Source organism: Ambystoma mexicanum, chromosome 2q (assembly GCF_040938575.1).
Source record: "Ambystoma mexicanum isolate Mex_15411 chromosome 2q, UKY_AmexF1_1, whole genome shotgun sequence".
In the NCBI taxonomy this organism is placed as follows: Eukaryota; Metazoa; Chordata; class Amphibia; order Caudata; family Ambystomatidae; genus Ambystoma; species Ambystoma mexicanum.
In genome coordinates this window covers 1,361,405,780-1,361,433,172 of record NC_090924.1, presented here as the reverse complement: position 1 = coordinate 1,361,433,172, position 27,393 = coordinate 1,361,405,780, and the positions used below count along the sequence as shown (strand labels likewise).

The 27,393-nt window shown below is 47.3% G+C and overlaps 1 protein-coding gene across 4 annotated transcripts in view; it reads left to right on the top strand.

Moving 5' to 3' along the window:
- The window catches only part of ABHD5 (abhydrolase domain containing 5, lysophosphatidic acid acyltransferase), a 349,392-nt gene that overhangs the window by 54,996 nt on the left and 267,003 nt on the right, over positions 1-27,393 (top strand). For all 4 annotated transcript variants that reach the window (XM_069648832.1, XM_069648830.1, XM_069648834.1 and 1 more), the window contains one exon: positions 18,215-18,259. In XM_069648832.1, coding sequence (XP_069504933.1) covers positions 18,215-18,259 — 45 coding nt within the window. The remainder of the gene's footprint in view (positions 1-18,214; positions 18,260-27,393) is intronic.

Sequence of the window (27,393 nt, the reverse complement as noted above, 5' to 3'; positions counted from 1 at the left end):
GACATGCGGTCACTAATGGAGTCCTACGGATACTTGCTGTGTGATTGCACATATGCCAACCAGGTTAAGTCTATATATGTTATTAAAAACCTTTGCCCTTTTCTGAAAAAACTACCATAAAGCAACATTATGCTTAAAGTGCCCTACTAAAAACCTATGAAATTCACTTACAAAATTTTTTTTTAAAGGGACGTTCTGGTTACAGGTAAAACCGACCCCCACCACCACCCCCGAAATTCGACAGTTATGGTAAGCTAAGCAACCATAACTCGTGCCACCAGTGTGCACTGCAAGGACTAACACACAACTCTCATTCATGACATCACTGATAACTGTCGAATTTCGGGGGGTGGGTTTTGAATATATATTTGTATATATATATTTGAGGCTTGTGGAATCTGCTTAGATCACATACTGTGTATAGGCCGACATCTAGTGGAAGCTGCGGAGTATGAGTTCGTTTTTCTAAACTCGAAAAGGGGTGTCGAACCAGGGCGTGCCAGTAATACTATCCCTAGTGTGACATCCCCTGTACCTATGATCCCTCACGCGTGTAGGACCCTCAATTGTTTTTTTCCGCCATACTAGTCGGACGCATGTTACAGAGTTCCCTTGGCTTTAGCCATTTATTCTTACAATTACCGATAAAAACCTTCCCCGTTTATTTCCACCTTACGCTGAAGATCGACGCCAGTGAAGATCGAGGAAACCAGCCGTCGAGGACTGCCACGACGGACGTTGAGCCTTGGAAGGCCTCGGCCCTGTACAGTAGGGAGAGTGGTCATAACCGGTGTCTTTCCACATTTTTTCCTACATATACCCGCCCACTGCCATTTTATAACATATGGAGAGTACTCCATTTAAGTTCTGCCCAAAGTATAACAGGAAGTTTCCCTGGGTAGACGAGCACAATACGTGCAATCTGTGTCTCCCACAAGACCATCCTGAGGCTACCTGTCGAGCTTGCAAGCTCTTCAAGCCGAAAACCCTTAAAGACCGCTCGACTAAACGCTGGGCCCACTACGCCAGGCAGCTGGAGGCCATGTAGGTGGAGGGAACGTTCAGCAATGGCAGCAACGCCCCCGAAACGGACATCGAAGGCAGAGGGGTGGCTACGGACACCCACACGCAGGCCCCCGACCCAGTAGGACTGGCCGGCGGCCACGTTGTGGGGACAACCCCCGGCGGCAAGAGCGTGACACATACTACCTCCACTAAACACACCAGCCCCGTCCGTGACTCGACACGCGTGTCGAGCGATCGGCAACAGAAGACACCAAGAGAGCTGTCTACCGAATCTGTGTCCTCTGGGCATTCCCGTACGCGCTCACCTCATGACAAAGACCAACCGTCCGCGGTTGATAAAGGTGTTGCACTTTCAATAGTCCCTGAGGCCCGGTCGTCAGAAGACGATTCCGACCTTTATCCTCAGTCAAGACGCGTAGCGTCTACACCCGAGATTCGATGTCCTTCCTCCAATACAACCTCTGAATCTCGTACCACCTCCGTATCTCGACGCCAGGCGTCAAATCCCTCGGAGGCCCCCGTAAAATACTGGAAAACATTCCTCTAGTCATGGGAAGGGGGATAAACAGCATAAAAAGTCTTCTGAACATCATATTCATAAAGATAAACAGAAGGCCCCTAAATCTATTGGAAAGTCCAAGGTCCCTGACCCTACCACTAAAAGTAAAGTCATTCCTCCCACTGCTCAGGATATGGGCATGGACGAGAAACCAGAACACGTTATTCCTAGCTCCAGAGAATGGAATTCAGCTGATATTGACAGGGTCATGAGAAGGATGTCATTTATGGCAGACTCTTATGAGAAAGACCCTAATTACTTTCATAGCTATGCCAACACCCCGGCTACCTCTGCTCCTTTGGGACCAAAGACTCTCAGCCCCCTACTAAAAAACCCTGCTCTGATGCCCCGGCGCAGAGCTTGGTCATTCACCCTTTGGTGATCGAATCTTACCACCCTGATGTATATTGTGAGGAAACTGAACCACAATTGGTGGAAGACCAGGCAGGGGTCTCTTACTATGGGGATGACGAGGACCAGGAGGAAGATGAGGCTGAGACCTACGATCTCGACTCCCCGATTCCCAAAGACGCCCCGATGCATGACTCACCGGTAGATAATCAACCTCTCCTCAATGAGGTACTAGCTAAAGCAGCAGCCCGTTTTCATATTGACACGCAGGGGGTCCAAGAAGATATGGATTTCGCTGAAGAGATCCTAGGAGACAGGAGAGCCATTACTCAGGCCGCATCCCTATATTAAAATCCATCCTTCGTAGGATTGATCCCTCGCTCGTAACCCCAAATCTCACTCATGTGGTTAATCCACGAGTAGAGAAACTATTCCGTTCTGCACCCTCTGACCCCCTGTACATTAGGGGGCAATTAAAACTGGATTCCCTGGTTGTAACAACCACCAGAAAGAGGGCAGGTACACAGCTTGCTTCTTCCGAAGCACCTCCTGATAAGGGGAGCAAAAAACTATATGCTCTGGGTAGAAAGGTTGCCTCCACCTCTGCCTATCCCGCAAGTATTGCCAATAGTGCCACTCTTTTGGCAAGCTACAATTTCCACCAGTGGGAACAAGTAGCTGCTTTAGTATCTTCCGCACCTGATCCCCTAAAGAGCCAGTTGGCTCAATTGGCAGCAGATGGAAGATCTGTATCAGGGTGCATACTAAAGACAAATTTTGATGCAGCAGACCATGCTGGACAGTTAATAGCCGAAGGCCCGGTTATAAAGGGTCACGCTTGGCTGAGGCAGTCAGGGTTCAAACCTGAGACCCAAGCCACTCTTATAGACATGCCGGTAGAGCCGAACGTACTATTCGGCAAGTCGGTGGAGGAAGCCTTAAAGACAGCTAAGGATGAGTATGAGACCCTAAAATCTCTCGGCCATCTCACAATTAAACCCTCAGGACAGAGGGGAAACAATAATTTTCATCACTTTCGGGGCCAAAGCTCCCAGAGGGGTTCTAACTATTATCAAAATCAGGGAACCTCATGGGGCAACAATGAATTCCAATTTTCACAGGGCTTCCCCAGAGGGCAGCACAGGGGCCACACTAGGGTTAGAGGCAGCCCCGTCAGAGGTGGTACGCCACCCAGTAAGCAGTGACGTTCCACTTTTGGTCCCCTCCCATGCAACCCCAGTAGGGGGGCACATTTCCACCTTCACCCAGGCATGGGAGGGGATCACTTCGGACAGATGGGTGCTGTCCACTGTGTCCGGAGGATATTGTATAGAGTTAATAGGGCGCCCCCACGACCATCCTCCGGGATAGAAGATACACTAGTTGGACCATCAGAAAATCCTCCTCGAGGAGATCGCCATTCTGCTTGCAAAGGACGCCATTAGTCGTCCCGGTCAGACAGGTAAACAAGGGTATTTATTCAACCTACTTCCTGTGCCAAAAAAAAGATCTGACAGATCACCCAGTATTAGATTTGTGACCTGCAAACAAGTATGTCAAGCCACAAAAATTCTGCATGACTACACTACAAGAGGTAATCCCCCTACTAAAAAAGGGGGATTACATGGCAACATTGGATATGAAAGATGCCTATTTCCATATTTCAATGTTCCAAGCTCACAGAAAATTCTTGCGTTTCAAGATAGACAACCAGCACTACCAGTTCAAGGTGCTGCCCTTCGGAATTGCCTCGGCTCCAAGGGTATTCACCAAGGTATTGACAGTGGTGGTGGCGCACCTACGCAGGGATGCAATCCCAGTGTACCCTTACATGGACGACTGTCTCTTTACAGGGAAGTCCCCCCTAATTTGCAGACTCAACATCCAAAGAACTATCAACCTCCTCTTCCAATTGGGCTTCTCAATCAACGAGAAAAAATCAAGTCAGGCGCCAAGAACCTCAAAACAGTTCCTAGGAGCTGTCCTAGACACCCAAGAGGGTTTGGCCTTTCCATCAGAGGAAAGAATTTCGAAATATGTTGCTGCAGATTTCTCAATACCGGGCCGGTCGCCATATAAGGGTGTGCAAAGCGATGTGTTTGCTAGGCATGATGGCATCTTGCATTTACGTGGTTCGCCACGTGCGCCTGCGACCCATGCAGGAATGGTTGGCGAAACAGTGGTCTCAAGCAAGTGGTCATTGGGACAATCAAGTGGTTGTTTCGCCAACACTAGTACAGAGTCTTCGCTGGTGGACAAGAGAGTATCTTACGAAGGGGAAACCCTTCTACGATCCAGAGATACAGGCCGTTGTCACAACAGACGCCTCCCTGGCAGGGTGGGGAGCCCACACCTTCACCATACAGCTCAGGGTCTCTGGTCTCACACAGTGGCTCAGAACCACATCAATCTGCTAGAACTTCTGGCAGTCTTCAGAGCGCTTCGGGCATTCAAACCCCTCCTATCCAACCAGTCCGCGCAGATCCTAACAGACAGCACAACTGCAATGTTTTACTTAAACAAACAAGGGGGCACTTGTTCACCCAATCTGTCCAAGCTTGCCAAGAAAATTTGGAAATGTGCACTCAAACGGAAAATTTACCTGTCATCCCACCATGGTCCAGGGGAACTCTAGCAGATACACTGAGTATAGATCCCTCCCAGAAGAACATGAGTGGCAACTACACAAAGAGGTCGTAGAAGACCTCTTCTCTCAGTGGGGTTTCCCCACTATAGACCTATTCGCCCCAAGCGAAAACAGGCAATGCCCAGACTTCGCATCCAGGTTCCCCCAACCAGGCTCCAAGGGGAATACCCTATGGATGAATTGGTCATGGATGTTTGCCTACGCTTTTCCACCAACCCCTCTAATGAGGAAGGTGGTGAACAAGTTCCACAGGGAACCGATGACGCTCATCCTGGTTGCTCCTATGTGGGCGAGACTACCATGGTATCCACACCTACACAAACTAGCGGCGTGCGACCCCATCAAGCTCCCGTGCCAGTACAACCTACTCTCCCACCACAAGGGGCTAACAGTGCATCCTCACCCCAACTCGATTAACTTGGCAGCATGGCTCCTGAAGTCATAGAGTTCGGACATCTCAATTTACCCCAGAGATGTATGGATATCTTGAAAAAGTCAAGAAAACCTAACACGAGGCACTGTTACTATGACAAATGGAAACAATTCGTAATTTGGTGCCAGAATAAGCAAATCAACCCAGTTGATTGTACTGCCTCTAATATTGTCACCTATATGCTCCACCTACTGGATGCAGGGTTAGTGTTTAACTCACTTAAAGTGCACCTGGCAGCTTTATCAGCCTACACCACTTCCCATAACAAGGTGTCATGGTGGGAAGTGCCAGTCAAAGCATTTATGGAAGGGGTAAAGAGACTCCACCCAACCATTTCTAACCCACCACCAGGTTGGGACCTTAATGTTGTACTTGCTATGCTCATGGGACCTCCCTGTGAACCAATGCACAAGTCTAGTCTCAAACATCTGACTTATAAAACGGCCTTCTTAGTAGCCATCACCTCCATAAGAAGGGTCAGTGAAATTCAAGCTCTGTCAGTGCAGGATCCTTTCTTTACTATTCATAAGGATAAACTGGTTTTACGCACTCACCCTAGGTTCTCACCTAAGTTCATTTCCAAATTCCATGTTAAACAGTCTATTGAGCTACTGGCCTTCATACAAGAACCCAAGAGCTCTGCTGAGGTGAAACTCCACACACTAGATGTGAGGAGGTCAGTCCTCTACTATGTAGACAAGACCAAACCGCTAAGAAAAACAGATCAGCTGTTCGTCTCCAAAGCTCCAGGCAGAGAAGGAGATTGTGTCTCTAAGAACGGCATCTCTAGGTGGATAGTCCGATGTATCCAACTGTGCTATTCCCTTTCAGACATGACACTGCCTTTCACTACAAGAGGTACTGGAGCCACTCTGGCTTTCATTGCAAATGTACCCTTTGACAGCATTTGCAAAGCAGCTACATGGAGCTCTATTCACACCTTTACTCAGCACTACTGCATTGACACTCATTCCAAGACAGATACACAAGTGGGACACTTGGTTCTAAGACATTTGTTCTCTCATGAACCTTCTCACATCCCACCTCCTTATTCTAACACTGCTCGCTAATCTATGCACAGCATGTGATCTAAGCAGATTCCACAAGCACCAGAAGGGATACATTACTCACCGTAATCGTATTTCTGATGCTTGTATCTGCTTAGATTCACATGTGCCTGCCCTTCCTCCCCTCTGAGAGAAGGTGCATGGATGCTTGTAGTCTTATCTATCTTATCTGCTTGGATACTCTGTACTCACGCAACTCTGCATGCTACCTCATGTCAGATAAAATACAATCTGAGGGTCCTACACGCGTGATGGCTCATGGGTACAGGGGACGTCACACTAGGGATAGTATTACTGGCATGCCCTTGTTCGCCGCCCCTTTTCGAGTTTCGAAAAACAAACTGTAATACTCTGCAGCTTCCACTAGATGTCGGCCTATGCACAGCATGTGAATCTAAGCAGATACAAGCATCAGAAATACGATTACGGTGAGTAATGTATCATATATATATATATCTCCAAAGCCGAGCCTCACAAGGGTTCTCGACCTCATGTGAAAGATTCCTTAGCAGACCAAGGTACTCCTCCTGAAAAGGACTCCTTAGTAGGCACTGTAACCCCTCAGGCTTCCACACTAGGCCCTATGTCCATCCCGAGCTCAGCCCAATGGACATGTGAAGACAGATCAGGTCATGAGGAGGATGACCTTTATTGGCAATTTCTGTTTTTGAAAAAACCGGAAGCTTTACAAAACACTCCTACTACAGCTGCCTCTGGCTCTCGAGCCATTGCAAATGTCCCTACTAGTCAACCCCCATCTAAAAAGTCTCAGGACACCCTGGATATTTCACCACCGGTTGATCCTCCCTACGTAGATCTTTATGACCCAGACTATCATGATGATGCTGTAGATACTTGTACAGCTCAAGAGGGAACAGAAGAAGGCTATGGTGACAAGAGACCGAGATGTACACTATAGCCTCTCACATCAACCAAGACACTCCTGTGGCTAATTCGCCTATTGAAAACCAGCTTCTTCTGAATGACATGCTCATTTAGGCTGCTGAGCACTTTCAGATCAGAACACAAGAGACTCAGCAGGACAAGGATTTTGTTTAGGATATCCTGGGGGAATAGGAAAACAGTTACACCGTTTATTCCAATCCTACAATCTGTCCAAAGAAGGATCCAATCTTCTCTGGAAACATCAAATCAAATGTGTGCGGTTAACCCACACATAGAGAGCCCTTCCGGCCAGCACCCACGGACCCCCTCTATATCAGCCGACAGCTTACCCTAAACCCCTTTGGGAATTGTTTATGGTCAAAACCAAGGGTCATCCTGGGGTAACAATCTGGGCCAATCTTCACAAAGGACAGTGCCGATCTTGCGGCCGGGGTTGGTCCTCTGCCTCTAGAGGTGAAGCAACACCTCCAAAACAGTGACATATCCGCTTCTGGTGCCCTCCCATGCGTCTCCAGTAGGGGGGTGCATTTCAAACTTCACCCACACATGGGAGGTGATCACCTCAGACAAATAGGTGATATCCACCGTGGTGGGCGAGTACTCTGTGGAACTAATCCTTAGGATCTGGAACCATCCTCCACGCTGGAAGAAAAACTCGGGGGGGGGGGGGTAACAATGCATCACAATGCATCCTTCTCGAGGAAATCGCAACGCTGCTCCTAAAGGACGCCATAGAAGTCGTCCCGGCGAACCAGGTAAACCAGGGTATTTATTCAACCCACTCTTTGCACTATTTTTTCTTCATGGTCCAAAAGGAGCGTTCGCCAGTTGAACGCGTTTAGACATTCACAGCCGTCTCTTCCCTCTCCCCTTATTTTTCAAGTCTTTGTTGAAATATTAAGGCAGGTTATCTATTCTTAATTACTTTATACAAGCTTCAGTAGCCACTGCAGAGAATATTAATAACCCTTATTCCATTACAGGTCCTTTGATCTAGTATTCTAAATGTAAACTTTTTTCATGCACAAGACCCTTTTAGTACATACGCGGTCTTTTCAAAGGTCCCTAGCACTTTGCACTTTATTTCTGTTGAAGGCTGTCTATGTTGGAAACGACACATTCTAGCCAATTGATGCTTTGCTTATTTGCACAAGTCGTAATGTTTACAGTAAAAAAGTTTACATGCACTATGCACTTTATTTACCCAAACAGAACAGGCTCTTTGACTATTTCTACGTGTTTGTTGTAATTTTATATTTTTGAAAATTACAACAGGCTATACTATTAGTAAAGAGGTTTACATGCACTATGCACCTTATCTATTTATTTAGAATAGGGTCTTTGACTATTCTGTGAGCATGGAGCAATTTGATAATTGTGTCCATCACAATGGGCTATATAACAAGCATACACGAACCACACACTGGGTCACTGTAGAGTCCAGCACCGTGCCCATAAAGCAGTAGAAGGCATATATTTTTATATGAGAAGCAACTTAGCAAGTGGCAAAGGCATCTTGTTAAAAGCATTACCAATAGCTTTAAACAAATAAAATTAAGTACGACCATTTGAAGCATTGTGATCTGCTACCACATCTCTGTCTTATCATGCACACAGTTAACTTTGATGGATAGCAGACATTGCTCATATAGAGACTGTCAATGGTGACGTATTATGTACAAACATCAACTGTATCTATAAACGCACTTAGGTATTGGACGATGTTTGTTGCTTATTCCCATTAATTTACATGTTATGCTGTGGTATTCTTCCATATTAGTGGAACATTGAAACTATGCTTACCTCCATAAATGTAAGTACGTTCTTCTTTCACTTTCCTTGCAATGTGACAAACTACAATAAAGGAATTTTCCTGGAATCCCTTCAGTGTTATTGCCTCTTTGCTGCAACTCATCACAGCATTTTTCAACTGCTTTTGGGAGTGCATCCCGACTTTTTCTTTTTGCATGTCTACAAAAGGAAATCTTTTTCCGAATATATATATCTATATATATATATATCTATATATATATATAATTTTGAGGCTTGTTGGTTGGCTTGGATCACATTCTCTGCATAGTCCGACATATATTGGTGGTCCTTCACGCGTCAAGGTCCGTCAGATTGTTTCTTTCAGCCATCGTGGTCAGTTGGAAGTTGCAGAGTTCCTTTCAGGCTGATGCCTTTGACTAACTAAAAGTTTATTCGTAGACTTTCTCTTCTATGCTTACTGTCCGCCCGTTGCTGCTGCATCATTACTGCTTGACGGACGGCTCCATCTTCGATGCCTGACTGCCTCAACGACCAGACACTGCAGCCTTTATGGCCTTTTCGGGACCTTGCCCCTTACAGTAGGGAGACCGGGGGGAGGTTTCATATAGTTGCATCCCTTTAGAGAATGCCTATTCTGCCACCCTCTTTTCCCTGTTGTCGCCAAATTGCCCTTTCCATTAATTATGGAGAATACCCCCTTGTTGTCCTACTTGTAATAGTGAGTATTGTTCCAAGGGAATTTCCTGAATGTGTAAATACTGCCTTCCTAGGGACCATCCTAAAAAGGTCTGCAAGTTTTGCAAACTTTTCCACACTAAAAGACCACCGCCGAACCAAGCGCTGGGCCGTCCCCAACATGCAGACTAAAGCCTCCATCGACATGACTGGGGAATCCAGTGAGGGCAGTATGGGCTAAAGGTGACCAAGGTTTGTTGGAACCCCACTTGTGGTCTCCTGACTCCACTAAGCAGGCCTGCAGCTCTGTGACAGAGACTACAACCGGCGGCCCAAGCACAAACACTTCGAACACACCACCCATGGCCGACCGTCGACGAAGTCGTCGACCGTCGAATCCAACGCGGTGTTCGTGGAGGAAGCCTCTAAACCTTCCTTGTCCTCTGGGCCATCGCTCAGGCTTTCGCTACACGACTGGCCTCCTGAACTGGCGTCGAAAGCCGTTTCGGTACCGTGCATAGAAAAGCCCTCCTTTTGCCTTCCGAAAAACGTGCAGTGAAACGCGCATCAGTGTCCCCACAGTCTACGCCGAGCACATCCCTGCTAGACTTCTAAAGACAGATGCCAAAATGGACTAAATGCTTAATGCCTTTGCCACACCAGCCCACGGTCTTGCGAGAAGCTGGCTCCTCCTCCCCTGTATATATACTCACCGGGGCAGCACAAGGATCAGACACCCTCTCAACACACATTTACCCCCTCAGGTTTACAAATTTCCACTGAGTGGACCCCTGAACAATTCAACAGAATAATGAATAGGATGTCCTGCTTTGTAGATGTCATGGACAGGCACCCTTAGGGACAACCCGCTGCTAAGAAGCCACATCTCACTTCCCAGCACCTCCCTTTATCAAGACCCCTCTCAGGATATGTACACTATCGACCACTCTGGGTCTCAAGATCCCGGCTCGTTAGGAGACCATGAAGACCAATACAGCCAAGATCAGTACAATGATGATGATGACGATGACATGACCACAAATACAAGCCAGTAGCAGACTCTCCAGTAGACTGCCCGCTACAGTATAACGAGCTGCTGCTAAAAGCTGCCCAACACTTAACTATTAACACCCTGGAAACACACATGGACAAGGACTTTGTGGAGGACGTTCTTGGTGACAAGAGGTCTGCCACTCAGTTAATTATCCTTTTTATAATCCAGCCAGAGGCGTATCCAGCCTTCCCTGCTTACGCCTAACCTCACAAGGGTGGTGAACCCTTGCATTGAAAAATTATTCAAGCCAGCGCCTACAGACCCGCTGTACATTAGGGGCCAGCTCAAACCTGACTCATTTGTCACAACTACTAGAAAGAGGGCTGGCACTCCTTTGGCATCGGCAGAATGTCCGCCAGATGAAGAACGTAAATAGGTATACACTGTGAGACACCTGAAGGTGTCTCACTCGCTAGTCCCTGGGGGATCTATCATCTAGGTGGCCAGGGCACAGCCATCGCTTTATGATCCAGTTCCTGGGGGTATACTAGTGCGGGAGGATCACCTGGATGAGGTGGTCTTCAGGGAGTGGAAGGGGGGCACTGGATGGTGAGACGTGGTATGCCCTTCCCTGTAAGACCTTTTTTCCTAGGAACTTAAGTCCCCCCAACCCCCTTGTTTCCCAACATTGAAATGTTCTCATGGAAAGTTCACTGTGAGCGACAACGGACTAACACAAGAGCCGTATACCTGACATGTCCCAATACCATGGTCAGGCAATTACTGATCATTACACACCCTTGACTTCCATCACGCTTCCCCACACAGATAAAAGGCAGAGCAAGAAAACACACATGTGGAAATGGCAGTTCCAAGATGGCAGTTTAATACAAGGAGTAAGACGGCGAGACCTGAGGGTTTGCAATGAGGGAAGTGCCCTTGACCTTTTTAAAGACGGTTACTTTCACGAAACCTGGAAAGTAAGTAGCCTAAGACCAGGAACTAAAGCTGAACAAACCTACACTGTGCATCAAAGGTATCCGTGGCTCTCCCGTGGCGATAACAAAGGCCGCGAGGAGCGATTGCCGCTGTGGTACTGTCCTTGGCTCTTACAACAAAGCAGCGCCAGTAAAGACATCACAGCCAGTGAGTCAGAGAGACTGGATACCAACCCAGCCTGTGTTTGAACCAAGGTTACAAGCGGCAACATTGTATGAAGAAATCTAAAGAGGACAGTGTGTGAAACGCATTTGATGAGCGACGCAAGTATAATTGGAAACCAAAGGAGTGAATGAACTTTGGGAGGCCAAGTGAGATACCGTATACAGAGTGGTCCGGCGCCACATGGGTGCTCATTCGAAGGTCTCTGTTAGGTATCCAACTGAATGGCAACTGTATTGTAAAATGGAAGTTTGTATTGAAGTGGTCCTGCAACAGGTCATGCTAAACCCTGTAGACCCTGAAGTCTTCGATAAACCTAGGTGAAATACAATTTGTCCGACCCCGGCTGAAGGAGACTAATTGGAAAAGCGGAAGGATCTGATCCTGGCTGAGGGGGATCCCGGGTGAAACGTGTGTCACCCAAGAAAACAAAATATTCTTTGAACTTTGTGTAAAAAGTGGAATCTGAGCCCAAAAGAGGGGGGATCCGAAAGTAACGATCGTAAAATAACAGGGATCTGAGCCCGCCTCAGGGGGATGCAGGGTGAAGCACCCGAGGTGAATACCTGTGTATCTTATTTTGTGTACATCGAGCTCTCTGAATCAAGATACTTTGGGAAAAGGGACTTGGGCACAGAAGGCCCTGTTGCTGGAATGTAAACTTGTGTCGAAGAAACCAGTGTGTGCTTTGCTCGAGTGAACCGCCTTGCCCCGTGCAGAAAACATGGGTAAGGGAGGCCAATGGCCTGAACATCCTGACGTCATTTTGTGAACATTTCTTTCTTTTTCATGACTATTATCCCACACTATTTGTAAATTAGCGGTAAGGATTGGCAACAGGTTTCTTTCTTTTTTGTTTAGGCCCACTAGGACTGCATGATTATTTGCTCGTAGCTTGCTCCCATCTATAGATTTAGATGGGCGTTTATCACACCCTTGGACTGTGGTCACTTGTCTGTCGTACTGCTGTTGCATGCCTTCTCTACAACACCTATGGCAGAAAGGTTGCGTCTTCAGCGGCCTATTGGGCAAGAATTGCTAATACCACCCTCCTAGCTTGTTGTGGCTGTCGTAAGTGGGACGAGTTGGAACACCAGTTTGAGGCGGTTCCCGGACCTAAAGTCCCAGCTACAGATGGCTGCCGTCTGAAAAACAACCTTGACACTGCTGATAATGCAGATTGCGTTATTGCAGAGGGCACCCATATCAAACGCCATGCCTGGCTTAGACAGTCTGGGTTTAAATTGGAAACACAGGCCACCTTGCGTAACATGCCAGTGGAACCTAATGCCCTCTTTGGCAAGGCAGTCGAAGATGCCCTCAAACGTTTGAAGGAAGAGTACGATACTAAGTCCTGGGGCATTTAACCAACAAACCCTTTGTCCCACGGGGTTCCTCTAACTCCAGGAGTTTTTGTGGACAGTGCACACAACGCTCCTCTGGGTTCAACCAAGGAGGACAGTCTTCGTCATGGGGCTACACACAGGGACAGGCCTCCTCTTCTAATTTTCAAAGAGGTCATAAAAGATCCAGAGGAAGAGGTAGAGGCTCCCCGGGCCAGAGACTCCACCCCTTCCAAGCAATGACACATTGCTCCAAGTCCCCTCCCATGCCACCCCGGCAGGGGGTTGCATCTCTCAGACAAGTGGGTAATGTCCACCGTAGTAAGCGGGTATTGCGTAGAACTCTTGCAAAAACCACTCGGCTAGACACAGAAGGATGACGCCCGAACAGCGGCGCATACTACTGGAAGAAGTAAAAACCCAGCTATAAGAAGACGCCATAGAGATTGCCCCAGCAAATCAGGTAAACGGGGGTATTTATTCAACGTACTTCCTTGTGCCAAAGAAAGATCTATTCATGCACCCAGTGCTAGATCTAGGCCCAGCGAACGCATATGTCAAACCTCAAAAGTTCTGAATGACTGCGCTCTGAGATAATCCCCCTCCTAAAACGGGGGGTGGTGGTTACATGGCAACATTTGATACGAAAGATGCATACTTTCATATTTCAATATTCCCAGCGTACAGGAAATATCTGAGATTCTAAATAGCATGAGTGCACTGTACACAAGGTGCTCCCCTTCGGAATCGTCCCAAGTGTTCATGAAGGTGCTCGCAGTAGTAGCAGCAGACCTCCGCAGAGAGTCCATCCCCTTGTACCCTTATCTAGACGACTGGCAAATAACCGGGGAGTTTCCTGAAATCTGCAGACAAAACACCCAAAGATCTATCAACCTTCTTTTCCAATTGTGATTCTCCATCAACAAGAAATTATCAAGTCGAGTTCTCAGCAAAATAAAACAATTTCTGGGAGCCATCTTAAACGTGCTGTTGTAAGTACTTCATTACAAAGCTGGTCACCAAATAACTATACGCAAAGCAATGCACATGCTCGGGATGATGGTCTCATGCATACACTTGGTTCCACATGCGCACCTGCGCATGCGCCCAATGCAGGAGTAGTTAACAAAACAATGGTCTCAGGCAACCGGTCAGTGGGACGATCTAGGGGTTGTTTCGCTACCCCTGGTACAAGCTCTTCGCTGGTGGTCCAAGGACAATCTGCTAAAAGGAAAGCTCTTTTGGATTCCACCAAAACAAGTGATCCTAACTACAGACGCCTAATTTGCCGGATGGGGAGCTCACTTCCTACACCACACGGCCAGTGGACACGCACCACAGCCAAAAATCACATCTATTTTCTAGAACTTGTGTCAGTTCTCAAAGCTCTACAAGCTTTTCAGCAACCTCTTACAGGCTATACAGTGTAAGTCCTCACAGACCGCACCACTTCTGTGTTCTACATAAACGAGCTTGGGAGGTACACACTCTCCAAGTCTGTCATACTATCCCCAAAAAATATGGAAGTGGGCACTGAAGCGGAACATGTTCCTAAGCTCTCAACACGTTCTAGGGGAACTCAATGCTCTGCCAGATACTCTAAGCAGATCCCCTCTACCAGAGGAACACAATTTGCAACTCAACAGAGATATTCTAGATGGAATCTTCTCTTAATGGGGTCATCCCCCATTAGATTTGTTCGCCACAGGCCTAAACGCGCAATGCCCATACTTTGCGGCCAGGTTTCCCCAACCAGGGTCCAAGGGGGAACGTCCTGTGGATGGACTGGTCAGGGAAATTTGCTTGCGCTTTCCCCCCCAACACCACTTCTGAGCAGGATAGTGCACAAGATGCACTAGGAACAAGATACTCTAATCCTGGTTGCTCCCATGTGGGCAAGACAACCCTGGTTTCCACATCTGCTCAAACTGGCGATGTGCAACCCAATGAAGCTCCTATGCCCCTGCAGCATGTTATCACTACAAAAGGGGGCATCTCTCTCTGTCTGAGGAGGATAGCTCAGCGGCAACATGCTCGCCTTGGAAGCAAGACGATACGGGGCACCACAGGTTCGATCCCCGGGTCCGCGCTTAGAAACCTCTTTATGTGAAGCGCGTTATAAATAACCTATCCTATCATATCATGCTCATCCTCAATCTATGAACTTAACAGCCTTATCCTGAAGTCCTAGAATTCAGTCATTTAAATCTTCCACAATGGTGTATTGATAGCCTAAAAGAAGCACTGAAACCCAACACCAGGCATTGTTACTTCAACAAGTGGAAAAGGTTGTAAGTAGAAATGGAGATGAGGCGCGCACTCTGATTCACAGTCAGATTTACCTGCTAAAGCAACAGTTATAGTCAAGAAAACGTTTGGAGGAGAAGACTATCAATCATCAGGGAGGCTGTTTTCCTTTTCTTTTTCAGGTGTCTGGTTAATTCTCATTAAAGTCTCTAAGGATTCTGGTACATGTAGTCGCACACCTTTTTCAATGCAGATGACTAGGAACTAACTCTCCTCCAAAGCACAAATCTTTCCCTTGACAGGGGGAGGGGAAACCCATGTTTATGGCTCTCCATAGTAAGGCATGATGACCCTAGTGCTGCTGCCTCTTGAGCCCGGGACTCTTGAAACACTAAGTAGAAATGGAGATGAGGCGCGCCATCTTGATTCCCAGTCAGATTTACCTGCTAAAGCAACAGTTGGTCTTCTCCTCAAATGTTTTCTTGACTCTATCAATCATAAGGGAGGTTTTTTTCCTTTTCCTTTTCAGGTGTGTCTGGTTAATTCTCATTAAAGTCTCTAAGGATTCTGGTACATGTAGAAACACAGCCTCCCTGATGATTGATGGAGTCAAGAAAACGTTTGGAGGAGAAAGAAAACAAATTGTTGCTACATCAGGAAAACTTGACTGGGAACCAGAGTGCGCGCCTTGCCATCATTCTTAACACTATGTTCCAGGCCATCCTGCCTTACTATGGAGAGCCATAAACATGGTTTTCCCCCTCCCCCTATCAAGGGTAAGATGTGTGCTTTGGAGGGAGTTGTTGCCCATTCACCTGCAATTGAAAAAAGTGTGAGAATACAAGTACCAGAATTCTTAGAGACATCAATGTGAATTAACCTGAAAAGGAAATGCAACTAGACACGCCTGAAAAAGAAAAGAAACACAGCCTCCCTGATGATTGATGGAGTCAAGAAAACATTTGGAGGAGAAGACAATTTGTTGCTACAACAGGAAAACTTGACTGGGAACCAGCGTGCACGCCTTGCCATCGTTCTTAACACAAGTGGAAAAGGTTTGTGATATGGTGCAGGTTCCAATCCAGAAACCCAATTGAATGTTCTCCGGCTAACATTCTGCATTACATGCTTTATCTACTGGACACCGGCGTAGCATTTAACTCCAAGGTACACATGGCTGCTCTGTCTGCCTACACCACGTCGCAGAGCAAGGTGTCCTGGTGGAAAGTTCCAGTCATTAAGGCCTTCATGTAAGGGGTAAAGAGGCTAATCTCCCATTTCTAACCCTCCACTAGGTTGGGATCTTAATGTTGTGCTTACCAAACTCATGGGTCGGCCCTTTGACCCTACGCACAAGGCCAGCCTGAAAGACCTGACCTACAAAACTGCATTCCTGGTAGCTATCCCCTCCAAGACAAGTCGGTGAGCTACAGGCTTTGTCCGTACAAGACCCTTTCTTCGTAATCCACGAGGACGAACACACCCTAGGGTTTCCCCTAAATTCATTTCAAAGTTCCATGTTAATCAGTCTATCGAGCTTCCTACCTTCTTTCAGAATCCATCCTTCTCAGCTGAAAGAAGCCTCCATACACCATATGTACGGAGGGCAGTCTTGTACTATGTGAAAAAAACGAATCCCCTAAGGGACGCAGACCAGCTCTTTGCTTCTATAGCACCTGGTAGAGAAGGCGATCATATCTCTCAAAAATGCCATCTCTAGATGGATAGTCCAATGCATAAAACTCTATTCCCTCTCCAAAAGAGCTTTACCTTTCACTCCCAGGGATCGCTGTACCGGAGGTACAGGAGCTACCTTAGCCTTCATTGCAAACGTCCCCCTAGATGCCATTTGCAAAGCAGCTACATGGAGTTCCATTGATACCTTCTCACAGCTTTATTGCATTGATACTCACCTTAAAGCAGATTCACTGGTGGGACAACCGGTGCTAAAACATCTTTTGCTACTGTACCTTCCCACATTCCACCTCGTTCTCCAGATACTGATCGCTAATTTATGAGCATGTAATCTAAGCAGATCCACAAGCCTCAGAAAGGATACATTACTATGTGATCTAAGCAGATCCACAAGCCTCAGAAAGGATACATTACTCACTATAATCGTATTTCTGATGCTTGTATCTGTTTAGCTTCACATGCACCCACCCTTCCTCCCCTCTTGGAGTAGAAGGTGCATCAATGCCTTTCTGGCTTTATGGTGGTCTGCTTTATCATATCTGTAGTCATGCTACACTTCATGCAACCTCATGTCAGAAATAATCTGAGCGACTGCAACGTGTAGCCCATGGGTACAGTAGATGTGACCCTAGGTATGGTATTATTAACACACCCAGGTGACGTCTTTTAAAAAAAAAAAAGTTTTAAAAACAAATCTTGAAATACTACTACTCTCTAGATGTCGGGACTATGCAGAGCATGTGAATCTAAGCAGATACAAGTATCAGAAATAAGATTACTAGTAATATATTCCATGTATCTCGATGTTAACGATATTGTCTCAACCTATATTGATTTTAAAAATATATCGATATACAAAACTAGATGAATCACCCAGCCCTAGATTGAGTCAATGCTTATTAGATATTAAAGCCTGGATGAAATCAGTACATTTACTGATTTCACGCAAAATCTGAATTTATTTGGTTTTGTGCAGTAAAAAAAATCTTGAAGGCCTCAGGATTTTTAACTTTTATTTCCAGGCAATAATCCACTGGAAGCTAATGGATTTGGCCTTTATTTTAATTGCAGTGTTCTTCAGGGTAATGGGGTATAAACTTCTTAAGACTATATTAAAAGATAAAATAAAGGGCCTCACTAGGTCTGCAACACTGCATGTTGCATTATGGTCGCATTCTACATTTGGTGATGGACTGGATATCAAGGGTAGCCTTAACATTCCTATAAATCATCAATACTATATTCACTGGTATATGATTTGTCATGTAGTAGCTACCTTGAGAAGAAAAGACTTTACTTTTCCCTTGACCATTGCCTACTTTTCCTTTTTTTCTCAGACATTTGGAGCAAGATTCTGAAGAGGCCATGACCATTTCCAGTTGGTGAGTAAAGTTTGATGTATCCAAATGAAACTGTTCATTACAGAATGCTTTGCATTAGGTATGTAATGCATTTTGAATGCGTAATATACTGGGGCAAAGTTTGTGGGAACATTGTGTATGCAGAACAGGCCCTGCTCACTATAAATGTACTTTTTTCCCAGTATCCTTTGAAAGGCTGCTTTTAGCTGCTCCACCAGTCTGAGTTGCTAGTAAGGTAGCTCAGGGAGACTAATGCATCCAGTGCAGGGATATTTGTCAATCGCAGTGTGTAGGTACGAAGCCTAGCATGTTAACCCGTCTCTTATCCTTTATAAGAATAGCTCCATTGGGTAATGACCTCTATTAAGCTTAATAGAGGTTTCAGTTTGTGGTTTGTGCTACATAAGTATAGGAGTCTTAAGTGTGACTGTGCGTGAGTAAGAATTCGTATTTTGTGTGTTAATAAAGCAACTTGTGGGAACAGTGATCGCTATTTGTTTATTAGCAATCAATCGGTTAACTTGTGTATGTTTTTAGAGGATGGCCATACAACATTATCTTAAGTGTATCTATGACCTATTACAGAGATCTGGTAATATTTTGTGGATATAGACGATAAGCCCACGTGTAGGATTTAGTCGCCTTTTTAAATGAATTTTTTTAAACGAAATTTAAAATTCCGAAGTTTGATCTTGAATGCTTTAACGTAAGAGAAGATTTGTCTGAGTCTACTGTGCTTTGCATTCTCTTGTACATTAAACTATTGTGCTCACTATATTAGGAATTCCAAAAGAAGTTACCATTTTCCTTTTCTTCTAACCTTATTCTTCACATGTGTATGTGTGCAGGTATGTATACAACACAAAATGAACTAGAAAGCAGTAGATAACTACATGTAGAGGATTGGCTACATAGGGGACAGGAAGGAGAGAGCAGAAAAGGGAGCCCATATGTCTACCCTCATCCCCTCCCTCCCCCTCATCCTTGAACACCATATAAATCATACGTGTGGGGGTGTGTGTGTGTATGTGTATATATATATATATATATATATATATATTTCTGAGGCTTGTGGAATCTGCTTAGATCACATGCTGTGCATAGGCCGACATCTAGTGGAAGCTGCGGAGTATTACAGTTTGTTTTTCGAAACTCGAAAATGGGCGTCGACACAGGCGTGCCAGTAATACTATCCCTAGTGTGACGTCCACTGTACCCAAGATCCCTCACGCGTCTGGGATCCTCAGATTGTTTTTTTCCGCCATACTGGTCGGAAGCATCTTGCGGAGTCCCCTGGCCTTAGCCATACTTTTGCTAATTATTGCAATTTAATATTATTTATTGACATCCTTCCCCACCCCAACGTCGACCATCGACACTCGACGACGGCTGGAGAAGACATTGACCGTCGGCTGCTGCACGACGGATCTGGGCCTCGGAAGGCCGCTGGCCTCGGCTCGGGCCTGGTTGGCCGCTGGCCTCGGCCCTGCAAGTAGGGAGAGTGGGGGGTGGTACATACTCTTCACTCTTGGTATATAGGTACACCTTATATATTTCCTACACTTACCAGCCCGCTGCCTCAAGGTGCGTATGGAGGGTACCCCTTTCCAATTCTGCCCCAAGTGCAACCGCAAATACCCTTGGGTCGACAGGCACGCCACGTGCAATCTCTGCTTGCCGAGGGACCACCCCGAAGCGAACTGCAGAGCGTGTAGTAGGTTTAAACCTAAAACACTTAAGGACCGTTCGACAAAGCGTTGGGCCCACCACGCCAGGCAGGCAGCCATGGCAGCGGAGGGCGCCTTCAGCGATGGCAGCGACGCCGTACTTTCGGACGGCGAGGGCATTACGGCGTCGAAAGACTGCCGAGCGCAGGTCCCCGACCTCGGAAGGTTGTCCGGCAGGGCGGCTATGGGGAAGACCCCCGGCGACGCAAGCGCTACACACCCTACACACACTAAACACACTAAGTCCAACCGAACCTCGACGACGTCGACTTCTCGGAAAGAGGCACGGATAGAACGGTCCGACTCGGTGTCCTCTGGGCGCTCTCGATCGAGATCGCCTCATGACGCAAGGCAATCATCCACTCTTGCCAAGAGTGCCTCACTCCCTAGATTAACGGAAGTTCGATCGTCGGAAGACGAAGACGACTTCCACCCCCAGGCCGCGCTCCAAGAGACCGAGAGCGCAGTTAACACCAGCGAGGCCCCACGCTCGAAGCAAGATACCTCTCCCGACCCTCGGCGCCAGGCGTCGAAAGTCTCTGGGGCCTCCAAGGGGCAGGGAAAACATTTTTCCACGCACGGGGAGGGAGGGAAACAGCGGAAAGCTCAGCCCTCCACTCCTGTAAGACCATCCTTCCACCCCAAGCAGACAGATAAACATAAATCTACTGGGACATCAACATCAAGCAAGCGTACCCTTGATAAGTCCTCTAAATTGCCTACTAAAGTCATACCCTGTTCCAAAGAATGGTCCAGTGAGGACATAGACAGGGTCATGTCAAGGATGTCTTCCTTAGCTGATTTTTATGACAAAAACCCTGAACATTTCCTTTCGTATGACCCTCAAGGGGCCACACCCTCAGGCTCCTCTGATCCTATCCCCCTAAGTAAAAAGGCCCGGGTCGAAAGACCTGACCCCTTCGAGGTGCAGCCTTACTCTACTCCATACTCTACTCCACACCCCAGATACCAAGGAGAACCTTTCCCTGAAGGGGACCAGGAGTTTACAATTATGGAGGAACGAACCGGGTCTGAATACTATGCGGAGGATGAGGACCTGGAGGAGGTAGAAGATGAGCAGGAAATTTACAGAGTAGATTCCCCGGTAGAGAGCGAAGCCCCAGTTACCGACTCGCCAGTTGATAACCAACCCCTTCTTAATGAAGTTCTTGCTCGCGCAGCAGAACATTTTCACATCGACACCCACGGTGTACAGGAGGAAAGGGACTTCGCAGAAGAGTTGGTGGGAGAGAGGAGGCCGGTCGCTCAGACCATCCCTATCCTTAAATCCATCCAACGTAGAATAGATCCATCCCTGGTGAATCCTAACCTCACCAGAGCCGTCAACCCCAGAGTCGAAAAACTTTTTCGGGCAGCCCAGTCTGACCCTCTTTATATAAGAGGTCATCTTAAACCAGACTCCCTAGTGGTTACCAACACTCGGAAGAGGGCTGGGACACCCTTATCGTCGTCAGAAGCTCCTCCCGACAAGGAGAGCAAAAGACTGTACGGGTTTGGCAGGAAGGTAGCCTCAACGTCCGCCTACCAAGCAAGGATTGCAAACTCCACCACCCTGTTGGCAAGTTACAACTGCCATCAATGGGAAGAGGTCGCGGCGCTCATAGCCTCTGCTCCTGAACCGTTAAAGGGCCAGTTGGCTCGGATCTTGGCAGAAGGGAGAGCCGTGTCTGGTTGCATCTTAAAAGCAACTTTCGACGCTGCAGACAACGCAGGAAGATTGATAGCAGAAGGTACTGTTATCAAGAGACATGCGTGGTTACGGCAGTCGGGGTTCAAAACAGAAACACAGGCTTTATTAATAGACAAGCCGGTGGAACCAGATCTATTGTTTGGGAAAGCGGTCGAAGACGCACTTAAGAATGCCAAGGACGAGTACGAGACTCTCAAATCCCTTGGCCAGCTTACCAACAAACCCCCGAACCAGAGGGGGAACAGTAATTTTCGTCGCCCACGCGGCCAAAATTCACAAAGAGGCAACTATGCCCAAGGACAGGGTACACAATGGAACAACAACCAGCAGTCTACCCAAAGTTACAGCAAGGGTAACAAGAGAGGTCGTGGAAGAGGCAGAGGCAGCCCCAACAAGGGAGGTGGCACGCCTCCGTCAAAGCAGTGACGCTCAGTTCAGGGTCCCTTCTCACGCAACCCCAGTAGGGGGACGCATTTCCAACTTCACCCAGGCTTGGGAAGGGATCACCTCAGACAGATGGGTGCTGTCAACAGTGTCCACAGGATATTGTATAGAATTACTGCAGCGTCCCCGGAACCACCCTCCACGACAAAGAATACACTACTTAGAACATCAGAAGATCCTTCTCGAGGAGATCGCCATTCTGCTAGAAAAGGACGCGATAGAACTCGTCCCAGGACACCAGGTAAACAAGGGTATCTATTCAACTTACTTCCTTGTGCCAAAGAAAGATTTGACAATGCGCCCAGTATTGGACCTACGGCCTGCCAACAAGTATGTCAAGCCCCAAAAATTCCGTATGACCACGCTACAAGAGGTAATCCCCCTCCTAAAAAAGGGGGACTACATGGCAACCTTGGATATGAAAGATGCTTATTTTCATATTTCCATGCTCCCAGCGCACAAAAAATACTTGCGCTTCAAAGTGGACAGTCGCCACTACCAATTCAAGGTACTGCCCTTCGGGATAGCTTCAGCACCAAGGGTATTCACCAAGGTACTGGCGGTGGCAGCTGCACACCTACGCAGGGAGGCAATCCCAGTGTACCCTTATCTGGACGACTGGCTCATAACGGGGGAAACCCCAAGAATTTGCAGGTCAAACATTCAGAGGACTATCGACCTCCTCCACGAATTAGGCTTCTCTATCAACGAGAAGAAGTCAAGTCTGGTGCCAAGCACCTCAAAACAGTTCCTAGGAGCAATCCTAGATACTCAGAAAGGGTTGACCTTCCCCTCGGAAGAAAGAATTCGGAATATACTACTGCAAATTCCACATTATCAGTCAGGTCAACAAATAACGGTACGCAAAGCAATGCGGTTACTGGGCATGATGGCGTCATGCATTTACCTGGTCCCCCACGCGCGTCTGCGCATGCGTCCCATGCAGGAATGGTTGGCGAAACAGTGGTCTCAGGCAAGTGGTCAGTGGGACGATCTAGTGATCGTTTCGCCAACACTCGTACAGAGCTTACACTGGTGGACAAAAGAGAATCTCGCAAGGGGAAAACCCTTTTACGATCCCGAAGTTCAAGCAGTGGTAACTACAGATGCTTGCCTGACTGGGTGGGGAGCTCACCATCTCCACCACACAGCTCAGGGTCTCTGGTCTCACTCAGTAGCCAAGAACCACATCAACCTGCTAGAGCTTCTGGCAGTATTCCGAGCGCTTCGGGCGTTCGAGCCCCATCTACTAAACTTGTCGGTGCAGATCCGGACGGACAGCACGACAGCCATGTTCTATCTGAACAAACAAGGAGGGACTCGTTCACCAAATCTGTCCAAGCTTGCCCAGAAAATCTGGATATGGGCACTCAGACGGAACATCTTCCTATCAGCACAACATGTTCCAGGGGAGCTCAATTCCCTAGCGGATGCCCTAAGCAGAGACTCCCTCCCAGAAGAACACGAATGGGTCCTTCACAGAGAGATCGTAGAAGATCTCTTCTCTCAGTGGGGTTTCCCCACTATAGACCTATTCGCCACAAGCGAAAACAAACAATGCTCAGGATTTGCATCCAGGTTCCCCCAGCCACACTCCCAAGGGAACGCCCTGTGGATGAACTGGTCAGGGATGTTTGCGTACGCTTTTCCACCAACTCCTCTCATCAGGAAGGTGGTGTACAAGATGAACAAGGAATCGATGACGCTCATCCTAGTTGCTCCCATGTGGGCGAGACAACCATGGTTTCCACACCTACGCAGGATGGCGCTGTGCGAACCCATCAAACTCACAGCCTGGTACAACCTACTGTCCCAGCAACAAGGTCAAACAGTGCACCAGGAACCCAACTCAATGAACCTGGCAGCATGGCTCCTGAGGTCATAGAGTTTGGGCATCTCAATTTACCACAGAGGTGTATGGACATCCTAAAAGAATCCAGGAAACCAAACACAAGGCACTGTTACTTTGACAAGTGGAAGAGATTCGTTATTTGGTGCCAGAATAAACAAATCAACCCAGTTGATTGCACTCCTTCCAACGTTGTAACATACATGCTCCACCTGCTGGACGCAGGTTTGGTTTTTAACTCTCTGAAAGTACACCTGGCAGCCCTCTCGGCTTACACCACATCCCATAACAAAGTATCGTGGTGGAAAGTACCAGTAGTTAAAGCCTTCATGGAAGGAGTAAAGAGACTTCACCCTCCTATTTCGAACCCACCGCCAGGATGGGACCTCAATGTGGTGCTAGCTAAGCTCATGGGCCCCCCTTTCGAACCCATGCATAAAAGTAGTCTCAAACACCTGACTTATAAAACGGCCTTCTTAGTAGCCATTACCTCCATAAGAAGGGTCAGTGAAATTCAGGCTCTGTCAGTGCAGGATCCTTTCTTTATTATCCACAAAGACAAACTGGTTTTACGCACACACCCTAGGTTTTCACCTAAATTCATATCTAAATTCCATGTAAACCAGTCCATCGAGCTTCCGGCTTTCTTCCAGAACCCGCAAAGCTAGGCTGAGGTGAAACTACACACCCTTGATGTGCGTAGGGCGGTCCTCTACTATGTAAATAAGACCGGACCGCTAAGAAAAACAGATCAACTGTTTGTCTCCGTAGCTACAGGCAGAGAGGGGGATCGTGTCTCTAAAGGCGCGATCTCGAAGTGGATTATCAACTGTATACAGCTGTGTTACTCTCTTTCTGGAAAAACTCTGCCTTTTACGCCAAGGGCCCATTCTACTAGAGGCATTGGTGCCACTCTGGCTTTCATTGCAAATGTTCCCCTCGACACCATTTGCAAAGCAGCTACTTGGAGCTCTATTCACACTTTTACTCAGCATTACTGCATTGACACTCATTCCAAGACAGATACACAAGTGGGACAAGCGGTTCTAAGACACCTGTTTGCTCATGACCCTTCTCACATCCCACCTCCTTCTTCGGGTACTGCTCGCTAATCTATGCACAGCATGTGATCTAAGCAGATTCCACAAGCCTCAGAAGGGATACATTACTCACCGTAATCGTATTTCTGATGCTTGTATCTGCTTAGATTCACATGCGACCCACCCTTCCTCCCCTCCGAGAGAAGGCGCATGATTACTTGTAGTCTTACCTTTCTGTCTATCTGCTTGGATTATCTGTACTCACGCTACTCCTCATGCTTCCTCATGTCAGAAAAAATACAATCTGAGGATCCCAGACGCGTGAGGGATCTTGGGTACAGTGGACGTCACACTAGGGATAGTATTACTGGCACGCCTGTGTCGACGCCCATTTTCGAGTTTCGAAAAACAAACTGTAATACTCTGCAGCTTCCACTAGATGTCGGCCTATGCACAGCATGTGAATCTAAGCAGATACAAGCATCAGAAATACGATTACGGTGAGTAATGTATCCCATATATATATATATTTCTAAGGCTTGTGGAATCTACTTAGATCACACGCTGTACATAGGCGCCAACATCTAGTGGAAGCTGCAGAGTATTAAAGTTTGTTTTTCAAAACTCGAAAATGGGCGTCGACACATGGCGTGCCAGTAATACTATCCCTAGTGTGACGTCCACTGTACCCATGATCCCTCACGCTTCTAGGACCCTCAGATTGTTTTTTTCCGCCATACTGGTCGGAAGCATCCCACGGAGTTCCCTGGCCTTAGGCATAATTTTGCAAAAATCTCTTAATATTTCCACATTTTCTCCACCCCAACGTCGAGTCACCGAACTTCGACACTCGACGCCGGACCGGAGAATAAATCAACCGTCGAGAGCTGCACGATGGACTTGGGCCTCGGAAGGCCTTTGGTCTCGGCCCGGGCCTTGGAAGGCCTCTGGCCTCGGCCCTGCAAGTAGGGAGAGTGAGGGGCAGTCATTATACAATGTATTTTTCCTCCCCTTCCCCTTATCACACAGCTACCTTCCCAAGACATGAATAAGACACCCTTTAAATTCTGCCCAAATTGTAATAAAAAATGTCTATGGATCGACAAACAGGGTCTGTAACCTCTGTTTGAACCGCGACCACGATGAAGGGCACAGTCGAGCTTGTCCGCTCTTTCCATCCAAGACCCTTAAGGATCGCAGAACAAAGCGCTGGGCCCATCACAACATGCAGGCCAAGGCCGCCATGAACGTGGAGGGAGCCTCCAGTGATGGCAGTGACCCCGCCTTTTTGGACGACAAGGGTGAACACGAAAGACAGGCTGGCGGCACTGTTGTGGGGACTACACCCGGCGGCAAGAGCACTACATTCCCACCACACTAAACACACAACCCACGGCGATGTCGGCTCTGCCAGACAAACGCAGAGATTCAGCGTCTAGGGTGCAGATCGGTGGATTCTCTGTCCTCTGGGCACTCCAAGTCACGGTCACCTCATGACAGGCCCCATAACACTAAAGACGCCGCCCACAAAACTTCCACCGCCGGATGACGCGGCAAAGGTCCCTCCCAGTGCCAAAACTCAATGTTTTTTGTCGAAACTGTCAGGGAAGCCTGAAGATTCAGGGTAATCTCACCTGATTCAAAAACATGTCCCAGAGATACTGATTAGAGGTTCTAATTCCAATAAATCTTCCTCTAAAAGCCCAAATCATATGGACCCAAAAGACCAAGATCCATAAGGAGAAGTCTCAGAGGGTGGAGGACACTGTAATTGCCCCACAAGGGGAGGAAGAGTGTGTCCCGCAAGATGAGGGAGAGGGCCCATTAAGTAAAGCCCTATAATAAAGATCCTACCCAAACTGATCAGGCCTCAAGCTCTCAGCCCAGGGCTTCCACTTTTCAACCCCCGTTTTCATCCCAACCTCCAACTAAAAGGTATCGCACTGCAGACCTTTCTGACATGTACGCAGATGTAGAGGAAGATCAGGAGGAGGATGAATACTATGACGGGGATGATAATGGTCACAATAATGACAATGAGTCAGAAGTTTACACTTTACACTCTCCTATGCCACAAGACTCCCCCTTACCTGATTCCCCGGTGGATAATCAACCAGTCCTTAATGATCTATTAATCAAAGCATCTGAGCACTTCGGAATTGAAACCCATGAAACTCAGCAGGACAAGGATTTTGCAGAGGATATCCTGGGGGACAAAAAAGCTGCCACCCAGTGTATCCCCATATTGAAGTCAGTTCAAAGGAGGATCCAACTCTCTCTTGAAACGCCCAATCAAACCAGGGAAGTCAATCCGCGGATAGAAAAACTATTCCGGACAACGCCCTTTGATCCATTATGCATCAGAGCACAGCTTAAACCAGATT